This window comes from Camelus ferus, chromosome 18 (assembly GCF_009834535.1).
Source record: "Camelus ferus isolate YT-003-E chromosome 18, BCGSAC_Cfer_1.0, whole genome shotgun sequence".
NCBI classification, from domain to species: domain Eukaryota; kingdom Metazoa; phylum Chordata; class Mammalia; order Artiodactyla; family Camelidae; genus Camelus; species Camelus ferus.
Window position 1 is genome coordinate 17,613,215 of NC_045713.1, and position 18,711 is coordinate 17,631,925.

Genomic DNA, 18,711 nt, shown 5'->3' on the forward strand with positions numbered 1-18,711 from the left:
GGAGAAGTAGGATATTTGCATAGTCTCAAAGTATCTTCTTCAAAGTATTTATTAATTACGGTAGTAGTTTTATTATATCTTTACAGTATTTAATATCCCTCCCTTCAAGAGGTGAAGCCTAATTCCTTTCCCCTTGACAGTGGGCTGGTCTTGGTGACTCTTTTCTAATAGAACACGGAAATGGAAGAACAGTAACTCTATAATAGAGAAACCAGAGAGAAGCCACCTTAACAAAGTGATCAAAGTTAACATCAGTAATAAGACAGTGATAGCACATACTCTGTATTATGCAATGAGAAGGACATATTTATTACCACAATAACTCTCCTTAAGGCACCATGAATTACAAGCAAGAACTTAAGGATAAAGTGGTAGTAAGCTTAAATGGATTAAGTGTGTACTTAAGGGTACCTGATACCCTGACATCTGGTTATAAAACTAATTACCAACAACAATTTTTTTTCTTCTTTGAAAAAAGATGAACTATATAATGTACAAGAACATGAATGAATAAATGAAATTATTTATTTTATTTTATATACATGTTTAAATGAAAAAAATCAGATGGGGAGGAAGGGTGACAAAAGTGCTAAGCCTCTTATTTCCTTTAAAAGGGATTATGATAACTTAATTCAAGTTTAATCATATCTTTGAAAAGATAAATTAAAAATAGTTAAATCCAGATCTCTATAGAGACAAAATCAGAATTGAAGGAAATAACAAGAAAAAATAAAATGACAGACATGAAATCAAACATCACATATAACAAGTATAATGGTTTAAACTTTCTTTTTTTAAGGACAAAGCATAAGATTGGAGAGATTGCAACAAACTATCAACTAGATACTAAGATTATGAATTACTTTTGCTTTCTTCTTTATACTTTTGGTACTTTCTAAGTTTTCTACAATAAAAAGTATCATTCTCTGTGTAATAAAGAATTTGGCTTTGCCAAAAGAGAAGGTCTGGCCTTTTCCCTCAGCTTCTGGGAGGTCATCAACAGACTCTTTGACTGTTATACCTGATAGGAGTATCTTTGTCTGGGGGCCTTACTCCTACTGGATAGTCTTAACAATGTGACTTAAGAGTAGGGACTTTGGGTCATGCAGTATCAGTTGACCTGGGGGCTGACATGAACCACACAATCAGTCATTCAATCATGCTAGGTAACAGAGCCCCAAGAAAATCTCTGGACACCAAAGCTCAGCTGAGCTTCCCTGACTGGCAATATTCTACATGTATTAACACAGCTTGGTTTGGAGAGAAACATGTTCTGACCCCACATTAGAAAACAACAGAAGCTCTTCATTTGGTATGTCTCCTGGAATCTGCTCCACTTGCTTCTTCCCTTGGCTAATTTTAATCTGTGTCTTTTCTCTGTGTGGACTGCTGGTGAATTACTGAACCTAAGTCTTGTGGATCCCTGACTTAACAATTGTACTAGAAGTGAGGGCAGACTTTTGATTATTCCCTCTTTGTCCTTGGCTAACCCTCGCAACTGGCCAAACTCTGTTTTTACAAACAGAATAAAAACTGGGTTGTAGTAAAGCTACTCAAATCAGGTAATACGTAATCATGATTTGGTGGCCAGTCATCAGCAAAATAAACGAATCCCCTTCAATGGTAGTTTGGGCACACGCTCCAGAAAGCTAGGCTTACTTCATAGGTGATAGTATTCAAGTTCTGTTGCCCCGAACTGTGTTTATTCTTTCCACTTTCTTTACGCTGCTCTTTCAGATCAGTTAGTAACTGGAACACCTAGGAAGAGATATACAAAAGATTTTCATAAACAAATTTGAGAAATATATCTACTCCAAGGTCAATGATTTTGAAACAAAGGCAAAAATAAACAAATGGAACTACATCAAACTACAAAACTGCTGCACAGCAAAATAAATCATCAACAAAATGCCACCTACTGAATGGGAGAAAATTTTTACAAATCATGTGTCCAATAGGGGTTAATATCCAAAATACATAAATTCATACAACTCAAAAGCAAAAAACCCCCCAAAATCCAATTAAAAGATGGGCAAAGGATCTTAACAGACATTTACCTAAAGAAGACATACAGATGGCCAACAGGTACATGAAAAGATTGCCACCATCACTAATCATCAGGGAAGTGCAAATCAAAACTATACTGAAACTTTCACCTCACACCTGTTAGAATGGCTATTACCAAAAAGAAGAAGGAGAAGAAGTAGTAGTATTGGGGAGGAGAAAAGGAAACCATTGTGCACTGTAGGTGGAATGTTCCCAGCCACTGTGGGAAAAGTATGAAGGTTCCTCAAAAAATTAAAAACAGAACTATCACATGACTCAGTAATTCCACTTCTGGGTACCTATCCAAAGAAAACAAAAACACCAACTTGAAAGGATATATGCATCCCCATGTTCACTGCAGCATTATTTACAATAGCCAAGACATGGAAATAACCTAAAGTGTCCATTGACAGATGAATGGATAAAGAAAATGTGGTATACAAGGGGGCAGGGTATAGTCAGTAGTAGAGTGCTTGCTTAGCATACATAACTTCCTGGGTTCAAGTCCCAATACTTCTATTAAGAAATAAAAAAATTAATAAGCAAACCTAACTACCTCCCCCCAAAACAAACAAAAAGTGCAAAAAATCAACTATACTTCTATTTAAAATTTAAAAATTTTTAAAAAGAAAAGAAAAAATAAAATGTGGTACACATACACAAAGGAATATTATTCAGCCATAAAAAAGAATGAAATCTTGCCATTTGTGACAACATGAATAGATGCTGAGGGAATAATGCTAAGATGAAATAAGTCAAGACTTATGATCTCAACCATATGTGGAATCTAAGAAAACAAAAACAAAAACCAAGCTTATAGATACAGAGAACAGATACGTGTTTCCCAGAGGCAGGGGGTAGGGAGTGAGCAAAATGGATGAAAGTGGTCAGTGGTACAAACTTCCAGTTATAAAATAAATAAGTCATGGGGATATAACATATAGCATGGCAAATGTAGTTAATAATACTGTATTGCATATTTGAAAGTCGTTGAGAGTAAATCTTAAAAAGTTCTCATCACAAGAAAAAAAGAATTCTATAACTATGTATGGTGACAGATGTTAACTAGATTTACTGTGGTGAACATTTTGCAGTATATACAAATATCAAATCATTATGTTGTTCACTCAAAACTAATATAATGTTGTATGTCGATTGTGTTGCAATAAAATATCTTTTTCCTAAAACAAATGGAAATGATTTTTTTAAAAAGAGTCTGCTTCTCTAATACGAAAATCTAATTTATTTCTGGAAAAGAAAAATTATGAGATGAGTGATAAAATATGGTTTCCCCTGCACTTCCTCCCCAAAAAAGAGAAAAATACGCTATAGAACTTTAGAAGTAAACTTTCCCCACAAGAAAGAAACACACGTGTGTTAGTGCTAAGGAGCATGGGGGGAGGAAACCTTTTTCCTGTTTCAGAGATTATACCACAGAATTGAGAAAACTACAGGATCACAGACCATTACTAGATACATTACTAGATACAACTCCCTCCCCACCTGTCATCCCTTTCAGTGATAGTGGCATGAGACCCAATTAATGCAATGTTTCCCCAATGGATAAAACACTAAATAGTCCAGACTGGACAAAGAGGTTCCTAAAAGCCAATGGCTTGGCTAGCAACCATTTCCTTCCTGTTATGAGCAGCAACCATTTAAGATGAACCTTTAGGAAGAAAGGAGTATGGCCCACTGTGTTAATTCTACTACTTTCCATATGTATCCCACAAGGGAGACTCAGCTCTCCCGCAAGTCTTCCTGAGTTTCGACCCTGGCATGTGAAAAATAAACAGTGAACATATGAACAGTTCTTTCTATACCTGGACTTAACCTATCAGATGGTTTTGCTTGTACCAAACAAGACCCAGGCCAAACAGAAGGTCAGCAAAAATAATGTTCTATCTCCCTCTCACCAACCTCTTTCCTTCTCCTTCCTCTCTTTCCCCAGCAACCCAACCCTCCAACCCCCAAGTTCCATATCTGTTAGTTGCTACTAAATTGTTTACAATCGTAAGTCAACTAAACTCTCACTTCCAAAATCAAAGTGTTAACACTTATGAGGCTATTATGAGGACCAAAATAACTTATAAAAGTGTAAAAGGTAGAGTGCTAATTAAGAAAATGCATAAGTATTTTAATGGAAAACTTTTGCAAACAGAAGTAGTTCCAAAATGGATGCTCCCATCCCATGAAGGCATCCCAAATGAAGACCTAAATTCTTTGGGATTTGGGGAAGGTTGCCTACAGTAACACTAAAGGCTTCCCAGTTTCCCTGAATTACTGTGTATAATTTGCCAAGCTAAGACTTTGCCAAGGTCCACCAGATGGTGTCATCTCTCCTATTTTAAAGTGGAAAATCCAAATGAATTCAGTCATTTCTAACCAAAACCAATTCAATAATCTTCAGAAGCAAAGGGCAAGTAATTAGAGAGGAAAATACAATAGTCCACTTCAAAATTATTTACCTCATAGTTACTGAGCAGTGCAGAACTGGCATCCTTCCTGCAAAATAAAGTAAATTATTATCAGTCTGGGCTCACATCCCTTTGTGGGAATTAAATATACAAAATAATTCCTCTGTCAAGATTCAGTGGTCTAGTTCAGCAACTTGGGGACTACAATCTAAAATTGAGAAATGTCCTAAATCTTACTGGTTAGCTGGTAATGGACAATTTCTGAGCAAATTCTCCTTTTTAGAGCCATAGTATATCACACATCCATCACCAGGTAGGAGATTAAAATGCTACACTTACACCTGGTCCAAGTAAGCAGAAGTTAAGAGAAGTCAGACATTTAGGGGAAGTTAGTTACAGAAAGAACATGGGGGGCAAACCAGCAGGGGTAGAGGGATGTTAATAAACAGAGTGAGGGTGCTGGAATTCATTAGATAAACAGAATGCCGTTTTATCCCATGGCCATGTCCTCTCTCCAGTACCATCTGCCTTCCATTAGCTATTGCCATTTTGGGTAGTCAAGTCTTCATGCTGAATCACCAGAACTGGGATCCTTAACACTAACATCACTACTGGAAATTCCAGCAACATCAAGAATTCTGCCAGAGATCCACAAAACTCCCAAGGTGTCCACCTTCTGTATCAACTCAAAAGGTAGAGTTCATATGTCAGACAGTGGTCAAAAGACTGACTGACTCCTGTGCTACCGTCAATCGAGACAAAAATGCCATCTTTAATATGTGAATGAGCAGAGCAATGTGACTTATATTAAATTACAATCGATCCACTCTGCAGTATCATCAGAAAATACTTACTGTTTCTAACAGTCTAGAGGCAGTAAAGTGTGATAATTAACAACAAAGTTTTGAAATCAGGCAAGTCTGGGTTCATATTCCAGCTCTGCCACTTACAAGGTATGTGAGTTTTAGTGAGTTACTTAATCCCTCTAAGCATCCCCATCTAAAAAAAAAAATGAGGATTACTAGTACCTAGAAGGGTAGCCTGGATTCTAAACCCAGCTCCACTGTCCATTAGCTATGTGAATTAGGGCAAGTTATTTAACTGCTCTATGCTTAACTTTTCTCATCTTTAAAATGGCAATTATAGTACCAACCTCATAAGACTGTTTACAGGATTAAATTGAAACATGTAAAGTACCTGGGACACAGTAAGTGCTCAATAAATGCCATCTTCTATCATTACCACCTGTGCTACTGCCACCACCACCACTTCTCACTACTTCATAAAGCTATTGTGAGGATGAAAGGAGACAACAGAGTTGGGGGTAGAGCTTGTACTCAGCAGGCATAAGATTCTGGGTTCAATCCCCCAAATTATTCCCACTTTCTTAGTAATAGTCTCCACTAACAAAAAAAAAATAAAATAAATAAGTAAATAAAATAAAGGAGACAACAAATTTTAAAAGTATAACATAATTCTTGGTACTTATTAAGATTCCCCTAAATGAAGGATATTATTTTTAAAAGATACCATCTCACTTAACTTCTCATTAAAAACCCTGTGATGTAGGAACTATTATGATTCCTCCTTTATAGATGATGAATCTGAGGTTCAGAGATTAAAAAACTTGCTCGAGGGCACACAGTAAAAAGCCTAACTGGGGATTCAACAACAAGATGATAGAGTGGTAGGATCACAAGCTTCCCTCTCCTCACGACTGCAACGAAACCACAACTGAATGCTTAACAACCATAGAAAGAAGACTGGAACCTAGCAAAAAAGATCTTCTGCAACTGGAAACATAAAGAGGGAACCACAGCAGGACGCAGGAGGGGCGTGCTGGTGATTAATTGGGCCCCATACCCTCGGGGTGGGAGACCCACAAGCTGAAGATTTGGTAAGTTGCAGGGGCCCTCCCACAGGAGTGAGAGCTCTAAGCCCCACGTAAGGCTCCCCAGCTTGGGTCCCAGCATTGGGAAGAGAAGGAGACCCCAGGACATCTGGTTTTGAAGGCCAGGAGCCTTGGCTCTGGGAGCCTCACGGGACTGGGTGAAATGGGAGACTCCACTCGCTTGAGAAGAGTACACTCACGTGCACCAGGTCCAAGGGCAGAGGCAGTGATTTCATAGGAACCTGGGCCAGACCTGCCTGCTGGATTTGGAGGCTCTCCTGGGGATGTGGGGGATGGCTGCAGCTCACTCAGGGGACATAAAAGCTGGTGGCAGACATTCCGGGAATATTAATCTACATGGGATTTCCTGGAGGCTGACATCTTGATTGGATCATTAGCACCAAGACCTAGCCCCACCCAACAGCCTGTAGGGAAGCCTCAGGCCAAACAATATACATGGTGGGAACACAGCCACACCCATCAGCAGACTTCCTGAGCCACAAAGGCCTCTAGACACCGCCGTACACACCAGAAGTCCAGGACCAAGTTTCACCCAGCAGTGGGCAGGCACTGGCTCCTCCTGCCAGGAAACCTGCATAAGCCTCTAGTCCAGCCTCATCCACCAGGGGCAAATACTAGAAATAAGAAAACAATAATCCCAAAGCCCGTGGAAGGAATCCACAAACACATAGAAAGATAGACGATATGAGGTGGCAAAGGAGTATCTCCCAGGCCAAGGCACAAGATTAAATCCCAGAAGAAATAAGTGATGAGGAGATAGGTAATTTATCCAAGAAAGCGTTTAAAGTAATGATGGCCAAGATGTTCAGAGAAATCAAGAGGAGTATAGATGCGGAGAGTGAAGTTTTTAGCAAAGAGTTGGAAAATATAAAGAATACCCAAACAGAGTTGAAGAATAAAATCACTGAAATGAACAATACACTACAAGGAACCAAGAATAGACTAAATGAGGCAGAAGAACAGATCAGTGAGCTAGAAGACAGATTAGTGGAAATCACTGCTTCAGAACAGAACGAAAAAGAATAAAAAGGAATGAAGATAGTTTAAAAGGACTCTGGGACAACATGAAGCACTCTAATATTTGCATTATAGGGGTCCCAGAAAGAGAAGAGAGAGAGAGAAAGGACATGAGAAAATTTTTGGAGAGATAATAACCAAAAACTTCCCCAACTTGGGAAAGGAAACATTCACCCAAGTCCTGGAAGCGAAGAGTACCACACAGAATCAACCCAAAGAGGAACACACCAAGGCAAATAGTCGTCAAACTGACAACAATTAAGGATAAGGAGGAAATATTAAAACTAGCAAGAGAAAGCAACGAATAACATACAAGGGAACTCCCATAAGGTTATCAGCTGATTTTTCAAGAGAAACTTTACAGGTGAGAAGGGAGTGGCATGATATATTTAAAGTGATGCAAGGGGGAAACTTACAACCAAGAATACTCTATCCAGCAAGGCTCTCGTTCAGACTTGATGGAGAAATCAAAAGTTTCACAGAAAAACAAAAGCTTAAGATTTCAGCACCACCAAACTACCTTTGTAACAAATATTAAAGGACCTTCTCTAGTTATCAAGCCATAAAAAAAGAGAACAAAAAGAAGAAAAAAAAAAAAAGAAAAAGAAAAAAAAGGGAGAGATCTACAAAAGATTGTTTTGGCTATTCGGGGTCTTTTTGTGGTTCCTCATAAATTTTGGAATTGTTCAAGTTCTGTGAGGAATGTCGGGAGTATTTTGATGGGGGTTAGGCTGGATCTGTGAATTGCTTTGGGTAGTGCGGCCAATTGATAGTGTTGATTCTTCCAATCCAATAACACAAGAAATCTTTCCATTTCTTTGTGTCATTTCAGTTTTCAGAGTATAGGTAACCTGCTTGGTTAAATTTATTTCTAGGGATTTTGTTGGTTTTCGATGTAATGGAATTGTCTCTGCTAGTTATAAAATTGTGGTTTTTGAAGTGAAAAAAAAGTGAATGAAGGGCCACAAATGGCAAAATAGCCTTTTTATTTATGGGTAAGTTGTATTCAATTACATATATATATATGTGTGTGTGTGTGTGTGTATATATATATAATATATATATATTACATATCCATTATCTATTCAACTATTGATGTACACTTAGGATGCTTCCATATCTTGGCAGGTATAAATAATGATGCTGTTAATAGCAGGGTGTATGTGTCTTTTTGAGTCAATTCTTATTTTGTGGTTGGCTTTATTTCTTTGATAACTATGTAAGTTTAAAAAGCTAAAGCTCTAAACGTTCTTAAAAACAATGAACAGTACATATATGTAAATTAAAAATATATGTGCAGTTAAAAAAAAAGATCTATCAAGCTATGAAAGACATGAGAGAAACTTAAAAGACATATTACCAAATGAAAGAAGTCAGTCTGAAAAGGCTACAAACTGTACGATTCCAACCAAATGACATTCTGGAAAAGGCACAGCTACAGAAACAATAAAAAGATCATGATTTCCAGGGGTTTGGGGAGGGGGAAGGAGGGAGGAATGAATAGATGCAGCACAAGGGATTTTTAGAGCAATGAAATTATTCTCTATGATACTATAGTGGTGGCTACATGCCATTATGCATTGGTCAAAACCCAGAGAATGTACAACATCAAGAGTGAACCCTAATGTAAACTATGGACTTTGGTTGATAATAATGTGCTCATGTTGGTTCACTGATTGTACAAATATGCCACACTGATGAGGGATGTTAAGGGTAGGGGAGTATATATGTGTGGATGGGGAGGGGTATTTGTGAACTCTGTATTTTCTGCTCAATTCTGCTGTGAACCTGAAACTGCTCTAAAAAAAATTAGTCTATTAAAAAAAAAAACAAAACAGCCTAACTGAAGTGGGCAAATGGAAACTGATAATGCAGAATCCTAAAAATCCAGGAAGGAGTTTGGACCTGACATGACATGCAACAAAGAGGACTATCTGTTCTTAAATTAGGAGTAGGGCTGTATGATGAAAATGAAGACACACAATTTCAAAAACACATACCAAATAGATGGGTGATTTCCTCAGTCAATAAATAAAGCAAAGCAAGCACAGGTGGCTAACACAAGGATCCAACCCAGGCCTTAGGTCATCAGCCCAGTGACGTCAGTGCTCTAATCAATTCAGAATGTGAAGCTTACCAAATGCTACTAGTCATTCAACAAATACCTAGGATTTCACAGAAGTGTTGCTTTGCCCAAATGACCACAACTGCACTCAGGTCACAAAGAATATATTTAAAAGGAATCAAACACAGGAAGGATAATGCATAATTAGTGTATGCAATATGGCTCATTAAAAATTGAAAATGACAAATCAAACCACATGTCATCTTTGCCTACTTAATCAGGAAGTCAGCCCACAAGGCTTCCTCCTATCTTTCCTTCAAATTGAATTACAACTCCCTGTGTGCCCTAACATCCAGGGCAACTGAGACATTCCTTCCTAAAACAAAGAGGAGAAAAAATACAAATGCTGTTTTTCCTCAAGGACAATGGATCCATCCCAGGTGCCACTATGACAATTTCATTTCCAAATCATGGCCCCTCCTATGTCATGCAGAATATTCCATGCCCTGGGAAATCTGTCCTTGGCTCTTGGAAGTTATTGCCCCACTGCCCAAGTCAATATTGTTAACTGCAAGAACCCAAAGAACATGTGCCTTTTCTAGAGCCAATATACAAAGTAGAGAAACTCTCTTCCATGTGCATTTTAATGAACCTGTGTTTTGGGACCAGGAGAACAATGAATGTTTAAACAAGTACTGCAAGACTCTGGTGGGCAGAAGCTGATTTACAGACTGATACTTTTATTAAGAAGATAAATAATTTTTTTAACCCAGCTAAATATTAATGGAGTAAATGCCAAAATATGCTAGGCATTCCTTTATTCAATAAAATGTCAATGAGTATGTTATCTACCTTTTATTAAGTATTGAACTATGGGTATCGGGAAGTTTCTTTAAGGCAGTTTTTATCCTGAAGAAGTTACTGTAACCACCACTAACTGATAGGTTGTTGAGAACAGCATATGGTGGGATTTGACAGACATCAACTTAATTAAGTTACCTAATTTAACAGCACTAACAATGATGTGATGTACTGAAAAGGAAATGTCCCTTACAGCAATCCTGTCAAAAAATGTTTAATTTGAATCTAGTCATGATGATATTATCAGACAAACCCAATGTGAGGAAACTTCTATAAATCAACTGGCCTAGATTCTTCAAATATCACTGTCATTTGTCATGATGCCAATGTCACAAAAAGAGGCTAGGAAACTGTTCTTAGAGCAAAGGAGATTAAAGAACCATGACAATTAATTGCAATGTGTGATTCTTGACTGGATCCTGAATGGATTTCTTTAAAAAATTCAGCTAAAACATTATTAGGACAATTGAAGAAATTTAATGCAGGTTGCATTTTAATGATAGTGGTTATATCAGTGCTAAATTCTCTGAGTGTGATAATGGTACTGCAGTTATGTATGAGAATGCCTTTTTAAGACTGAGTAAAATGATATATCTACAACTCTGAAATGGTTCAGTTAAGTGTGTGTGTGCGTGCGTGCATGTGTGTGTGTAGAAAATGCATGCATGTGTAACAGAAATAAGGCAAATATACCAAAATGTTAACAAATGATGACCATAGGTCAAGAATATAAAGCTAATTGTGATGCTCTTTTTGCAACTGTTCCACGGGTTTGAAATTTTTCAAGCTAAAAAGTTGAGAAAAATGGTAAATGTAAACTAAAGAATTCCATAAGGTTAAAGAAAAATTAGTATGGGAGGGTATATAGTTCGAGTGGTAGAGCGCATGTATAGCATGCACAAGGTCCTGGGTTCAATCCCCAGTACCTCCTCTAAAAATAAATAAATAAGCCTAATGACCACCCCCCACACCAAAAACAAACAAACAAACAAACGAACAAACAAAAATTAGTATAACCTATAACTGAGGACATTTTCCTCCAATGTTTTCATATTCTCCTGTAGAACTAAGAATAGTATTGATTTTATTTACAGGTGTTTAAAGCAATTACTCCAAGTGAATTTTAAAGACTGAATCTATATTTACAGGAAGGCAGTCACTTAATTTCCTCAGGGAGTGAATTAGTTGACTACAGTTGGCTTGTTTTTGAGATTTAACCTGTCTGCTTAACTTGCTGAGTAAATTTAATGGATCTAAATAACTACTTTGGAAAACTAAATTCTGAATAAACAGAACAAAATGATCTACTGACAGATTTTCCTTAGAAGCACATGCATATACAAAAATGCCCAAACAATGCCTATTAATTGCCACACAGTTAATTCTTACAAACACAATGATGAACGGAATTGCTCAAATTCTATGTTCCACCTGTGTTATTGATTCGAGTCCTGTTCTGAAAAACTAAACTCTGGTCCAAAAAAACTGAGCAGCCTTCAAAGTAAACGAACAATTTAAACTATAGCCTTCTCTTGGGAGCTAGCAAACAAGTATTCTCTTTCCAGTCTGAATTGTTACTATATTGTTTGTAGGACCTACTAGCTAATCTCTAAACCTCAGTATTCCCAACTATAAAATGAAGGAAATTCTGACACTATCTCAAAAAGATGATACGGAAGAAAGAGTCCATTTTCTATAACTATGTATATTAAGTTCAAGAATAAAAGAATGGCTTTTGCACAGCAAAAGAAACCATAAATAAAACAAAACAACAACCTATGGAATGGGAGAAAATATCTGCAAATGATGCGACTGACAAAGGTTTAATTTCCAGAATATAAAAACGGTTCATACAACTTAATAACAAAAAACAAACAATCCAATCCAAAAACGGGCAGAAGATAATCAATTCTCCAAAGAAGACATACAAATGGCCAATAGGCACATGAAAAACTGCTCAATATTGCTAATTATCAGAGAAATGCAAATCAAAACTACAATGAGGTATCACCTTATACCACTCAGAATGGCTGTCGTTCAAAAGCCCACAAACGATAAATGCTGGAGAGGGTGTGGAGAAAAGGGAACCCTCCTACACTGCTGGTAGGCATATAGTTTGGTGTAGCCATTATGGAAAACAGTAAGGAGATTCCTCAAAAGACTAAAAATAGACTTACCATATGATCCAGCAATCCCACTCCTGGGCATATATCCAGAGGGAACCTTAATTCAAAAAGATACATGCACCCCCAATGTCCATAGCAACACTATTTACAATAGCCAAGATATGGAAACAACCTAAATGTCCATCAACAGATGGCTGGATAAAAAGAAGTTGTTTATTTATAAAATGGAATTCTACTTAGCAATAAAAAATAATAAAATAATGCCATTCCAACATGGATGGCCTTGGAGATTGTCATTCTAAGTGAAGTAAGCCAGAAAGAGAAAGAAAAATACCATATACCACTCATATGTGGAGTCTTAAAAAAAAAGAAAAGAAAAAAGAGGACACTAATGAACTCATCTACAAAACAGAAAGACTCAGAGACATAGAAAACAAACTATTGGCTATCGGGGGGAAAGGAAGTGGGAAGGGATACATTTGGGACTTTGAGATTTGCAAAGGTTAACCACTACATACAAAAATATATAAAAAACAAATTTCTTCTGTATATCAAGGGGACTATATTCAGTATCTTGTAATAATCTTTAATGAAAAAGAATTTAAAAATGAATATATGTATACATATGCATGACTGGAACACTGCTGTACATCAAAAATTGACACAACATTGTAAACTGACTATACTTCAATTAAAAAAATACACACACAGATACACGCACACACACACACACACAAAGAAAGAAAACCAACGAAGGGCATTACACAAGGGGTGACCTGATCTGATCCAATTAATATTTTAAGATCATTTTGGCCACTGTGTGGAAAACAGAATGGAGGGGACAGGGCAAGAGTGGAAGCCAAAGGCTATTTCTTAAACAAGAGCAGAGATGATGGACTACAAAATCAGCAGTGGGGACGGTGAAAAGTAACTTCATTCGAAATATATTTTGAAGGTGAAGACAACAGGATTGGTTGATGGACTGGATTTAGAAGTGAGGAAAGAGAGTTAGATTTTTGGTCTAAGCAACTGGATGGATAAGAGAAATATATTTGGGGGAATAATTTGCATATAGATGGATAAAATGACCAAGGGAAAGAGCGTGGAGAGAAAGGGTCCCAGGACTAAGCCCTAAGACACTTCAACATTTAGAAGCCAAGCATGGAAGGAAGGGGGAGCCAGGAAAGAAGTAGTCCTTGATGCAGAAGGAAATCCAAGAGAGCATGTCACAAAGCCAAGAGAGTTTCTAGAGTTTCCGTATCAACTTCTGCTTAAGGATCAAGAAAGTTGAGACCAGGAAATCAACTTCTGGTTCTGACAAGACCGAAGGCTACGCAAGACCCATTTCTGTAGACTGGTGAGGGTGAAAGCCCAAAAGGATGAGAGAATGGGGGATATACAACACTTCTAAGAAGTTTTGTTGTGACAGAAAGCCGGAAGGGAGCAACAGGTGGATATGAATGTAGGGCTAGAAAAGGTTTGTTTGTTTGTTTGTTTGTTTAAGACAAATTAAAGCAGGCTTGTATGCTGATAGGAAATGCTCTATAAAAAGAGAAAAACTAATAATGATGCCTTGGGCTAGAGTAATACATATGAATGCTTTTCAAGTTGCAGCTTAAACCCCATAAGTGGACTGCAAAATCAATTTAGTGAGTCAACATTCTATTTTAATAAAAGAGAAGAGACTATCAGAATGTACTGCATACAGTAAAGTGCTGTCCCATGAAGCTTTCATTTCAGTTACATATGCATTTTGTGTTTTTTTAAGTCTGAAAAATAATAGTATGTGTACACACTAAACATGAAAAAGAACACAAAGGAAAATGTCAGTATTCAATAATCAGTGCCAAAGAGAACACAACATAGGTATGCCTACACGTAAATGATAATCATGCAAAAATCCACATACAGAGTAGCTGCAAAAACTTCCATTTGCACGTGGTACAACGAGCAAACATGGAAAAGACCACGTGCGGTTAAAACTGACAGAACGGCTTTTACTCCCTACACATACACGAACACACATGTACGGTTAACTGCTCCTCATCAAACTCGGACGGCACCTCCTTTGAGTCAGGGCTCCCTAGGAGCCCACTGCTCCTAAGCAAAGCTCTCCCCCAACACTTATCATCGGTCTTTCCTCCAGGTACTTTCCACCCTCTAAAACCCGACTCGAATCCCGGGTCGTGCTCCCCACTGTGACCCGGCAACGCTGGTGAGCGAATGAGGGAGGGAACAGACACCCTAAAAGGCAGCTGGGCCAAGTGGCACTCGGCCCCGCGTCCTAGGCAGGGGGTGGGAGTTGGGGAGACGGTTAGGAGGGCCAAAGCGAGCTCCTTTCTCCGCCGCCTCCCGCCAAATGGTCCTCCCCACACGCAGGGAAGACAGCTCGCCCCAGGCCCATGCCTCCCTGCTCCCCGGGTCTAGCCGTCCCCAGCTGCGAGCGTCGGCCCAAAGCTGGCGACACTCCCAGGGCGACTTACACTTCCATGTCGACCCCGTCTCTTCGCCTCCGGCCGCCAGTACACGCACAACCCCACAACGAGACACCACTGCTTCCGCCGCCTGGGCCAAGCGCCCCGCGGACGGCTCCGCGCGCCGCGCTGCACGCCGGGATCGTAGCGCTGCACGCCGGGAACCTGGCGGACCCCACGGCTCCGAGAGCGCTGCGGGCCCCTCTAGCCGTCCGGCCTCGGTGCTCTTCGCCCGGTGGGGCTTCAGACTGTTAAGCAGTTGCAGACAAGGCTTCGCTCGTGTTTTCGTGGTCTAGGTTACATCGAAGCATTAATAAAGTAAGTTTCCAAAGATGTAATCGGATCAGTAGGCTTTTGCGGCGTTAAAATCCCACTCCTTGGATAGTAGCGATGGCGAGGGGCAGGCGGCCCTGGGCTGCTGGAAAGGCTGTTTTTAAGGATCTGGGTGCTGGATACGTGGTGCATTCTGTTTGTGAAAATTCAGTGAGCTGCACGCTTATGTGCACTTTGGTGTGTGTGTGTGTGTGATAATTGAATAAAACTTTCCAAAAGGTGGGAAAAAAAATTATCTCCCTTCTCTCTGTTCCCATTCTTAAAAGCTATTTGGCGAAAGGAAAAAAAAAAAAAAAAAGGAGAAGAAGAAGAAGAAGAAAAAAAAGGTATGAAGAGCTTTAACGACAAGCAGTCTCTAACCTTCCGGGCTTTCTAGGAATTTGTCCAAAAGGAATTATCAGGCACTTGAAGAAAGATCGATGTGTAATGATAATTTTGCTGGGAGACAGCTGAAATGCCCGAAAGTAGGGAATTGACAAATCATGTTTCAAACATACAATGTAGTATATGTGGCTGTGAGAAATCAGGTAATATATATTTGATATACTGGGGAAATGCTCAAGATAAGGTTTTTAAAAGATAGAAGATGATGTAGTGTGACTCTAATAATCTAAGGAAAAATAATGCATAGTGAAAAAACAGCAATACCTAAGGGTATGGGAGATAGAGCCACCTAATCTACTAAATTTTGTGTATTAAAAAAAAAAACAGGTGAAAGAAAGATGGATGCCTATTTTCTGGATTTTTGGTATGTTTGAAATATTTCTTAAAGACTGGAAGGAAATATGCCAAAAATTAACAGTGGCAAGTGTCTTTAGATGATGAGTATGGTTAATTTTTTTCTGCTTTTTTATAGTTAGATCAGTTATCATTTACTAAACACATTCCGTTTGCAAGGGCCTTGATAAGTGCTTTGTTATTCTGTAATATCAACAAGTAATGGTGTAGGCTTTGCAGACAGTCTGTGATTCTGTTTACCTCCATAACTTTCTTAGGGGCTTTCTGAGCTGTAGATTACTTAACCTCTCCTAACCTCAATTCCCTAATCTGTCAATCATACATCTGTTAGGTATCTACAGTGCCTAGCACTTAGTAAGTGCTCAGCAAATACTCATTACTGTGACAGTACAACTGTGACGCTATGAGGTAGACCCCTTTGTTATTCAAATTCTACTACTGAGGAAACTGAGGCAGGCTTTAAGAGGTTGTAATTGACCAAAGGTCATTCATCTGGGAACTTATCCAGCAGGGATTTAAACCGAAACAATCTGAACAAATACAGGAAGTATATTAAATTGTTAATAGTGACTGATGACTGAATAAATAAAATATGCTATATTAATACAATGGAATACTATTTAGTAATAAAAAGGAATGGAGTACTGATACATGAAACAACATGGATGACCCTCAAAAACATGATCAGTGAAAGAAACCAGACACCAAAGACAACATACCGTATGATTCCATTTACATGAAATGTCCAAGAATGGGCAAAAAATCTATAGAGACAGAAAGTGGATGAGTGGTTGCTTAGGACTGGGAAGGGACAGAGGTGGTGATGGTAATCTATTGGGAACTGAGTTTCTTTTGGGGGAAACAAGTGTCCTAAAATTAGATTGTAGTAATGGTTGCTCATCCCTGTGAATATACTAAAAAATACTGAATTGTATACTTTAAATGGGCGAACTGTATGGTATCTGAATTATATATCAATAAAGCTGTTAATTTTTTTTTTTAAACTGGTGTTTGCCTGTGGGGATTGCATTGGAAGAGAAGTGAGGGGAATTTTTAACATTTAACTTTACAGAGTTTTAAAAATTTCTTTCAATGTACATGTTATTTGTAAACTACAAAAAATATTTTTAAAACAACTGCTTTACTTTAAAAATCAACAAGTAAATAAAATGCCAGCCCAGACCCAGCTGGCCCTATTTGTGTGGAGAGTCCCCTGTACCTCCGTTGAGCAGAGCAGGCCTCACAAAGAAGCACTAAAGATTTCTGCTGTGCTATTCACTCAGCAGACATGCAGCGACGGCCCATTCCATGGTGATGATACAAGAGTGAGTAATACACACCTCCTGCCCTGGCTAGCTGACATCCTGGTTGGGGAACCACACTGGACATCACTAACTACAATACGCTGTGTTCAGACGCGGTGGAGAAGAAGAGAGTGTGACTAATGAGGTGGGGAAGCGTTCCAAAGCCAGAGGAGCTGGAGCTGAGTGAAGGGAGGAACACACTAGGCCAAGGCTTCAGGGATGGGCTTCCACAGAAGAGAGGCTAGTGCCTCTGAGCGGCCCATGATAAAATGCCTAAGTTCCGAGTTCCCCAAAGGATGCTACCCTAAGACTTTGAGGGCTATTTGTAGCCACCCAACCTATCCCATGGGGGCAGGTGGGTAGTCAGGAAGGCTGACTTCCCAAGGGAAGGCTGCCCAGAAGGAGCCCGCACAACAGAATAGCCCAGACAACAAAGCCGAGCCGGTTGACAGCTGAAGCTCCTGCCCAGTCTGTCCCCACTCAGGGCCTCTCTGCAGCTTTCCTAACTTGAGGTTGCCTGAGGAGTCTGTTCTTTGCCACACAATCCTAGAAGAGCTTTCTTCTTTTTTTTTTCTTAATAGCTGGCTTTTTAGGCAGAGGTATTAAATATATACCAAGGGCCAGAGCATGAGCGAAGCTTGTATGTCCTCCAAGTGGAAATGTCCTGTTGAATGTTGAAACTTTTAGGTTTAGAGCGTAGAAGAAAATTGACAGATAGCGCTTTTGAAGGTATAAGTAGCAACTGAAGCCTTTAAAGTTAAGTCACCCAGGGAAAGTCTAGAATAGTAAGGCTTGCTTGGTGCTTAGCAGCTGTCAGAGTTGCTCTAAGCTCTTCACATGTGTACGCTTATTTAGTCCTCACAAAATCCCCACAGGGACGCGTGCCAGGCACTGCGTTTGTTAGCGAGGTCTCATCTACTTCTCTCAGGAGTCCTCAGAGTTAAGCACTATAATCAGCCCATTTCACAGAGAGGAAAGTGAAGTTCAGACAGGAGTTAGGAAGTGTCAGAGTCAGCATTCTCACTCTAATCTGGCCAATTCCAACACCCATGTGTACCAGCTCCACCTCAGCCTTACCTGTCTCCATTTTAGGGCCTGCCAACATCAGGGATCCCTCCCTGTCCTGCATTAGAGCCTTCCTTAGTCATTGTGAAGCACCAGGGTGGAAATTTTTAGGGGAGAGAAGCCAGACAAGGTTTTCACTCTCCCAAGGCAGATAAATTCCATACAACACTCAGCCCTCAGCTGAAGATGGGTGTTGCCCATTGTCTGAACAGTCTTGGACCCCCAAGCTGGCAATAAGAACGGACACAGAAGGTTTGCCTATGATCAAAGCCCTGAAGGAAACACCAGCAGAGAAGAGTGGGGTTGGGAATCCCGTTTTTACCATCCCAGGGGCAGGATTTGTTGACCCCTGT

The 18,711-nt window shown here is 39.2% G+C and overlaps 1 protein-coding gene across 2 annotated transcripts in view; it reads right to left on the reverse strand.

Annotated features, from left to right (window-relative positions):
* The window catches only part of CRCP (CGRP receptor component), a 52,537-nt gene extending 37,407 nt beyond the window's left edge, over window positions 1-15,130 (reverse strand). Inside the window, exons 1-3 of one of the 2 annotated variants that reach the window (XR_004312671.1) lie at window positions 14,928-15,071; window positions 4,515-4,551; window positions 1,660-1,758 (exon numbers count right to left, since the gene is read on the reverse strand). Coding sequence is in view for 1 of the 2 variants with exons in the window: in XM_014556545.2 (XP_014412031.1) it covers window positions 1,660-1,758; window positions 4,515-4,551; window positions 14,928-14,935 (144 nt within the window). In the remaining variant the exon portion in view is untranslated. Of the gene's footprint in view, window positions 1-1,659; window positions 1,759-4,514; window positions 4,552-14,927 lie in introns of both variants that reach the window. The other variant, XM_014556545.2, reaches the window with a different exon arrangement.
* Window positions 15,131-18,711: the final 3,581 nt, after the last annotated feature.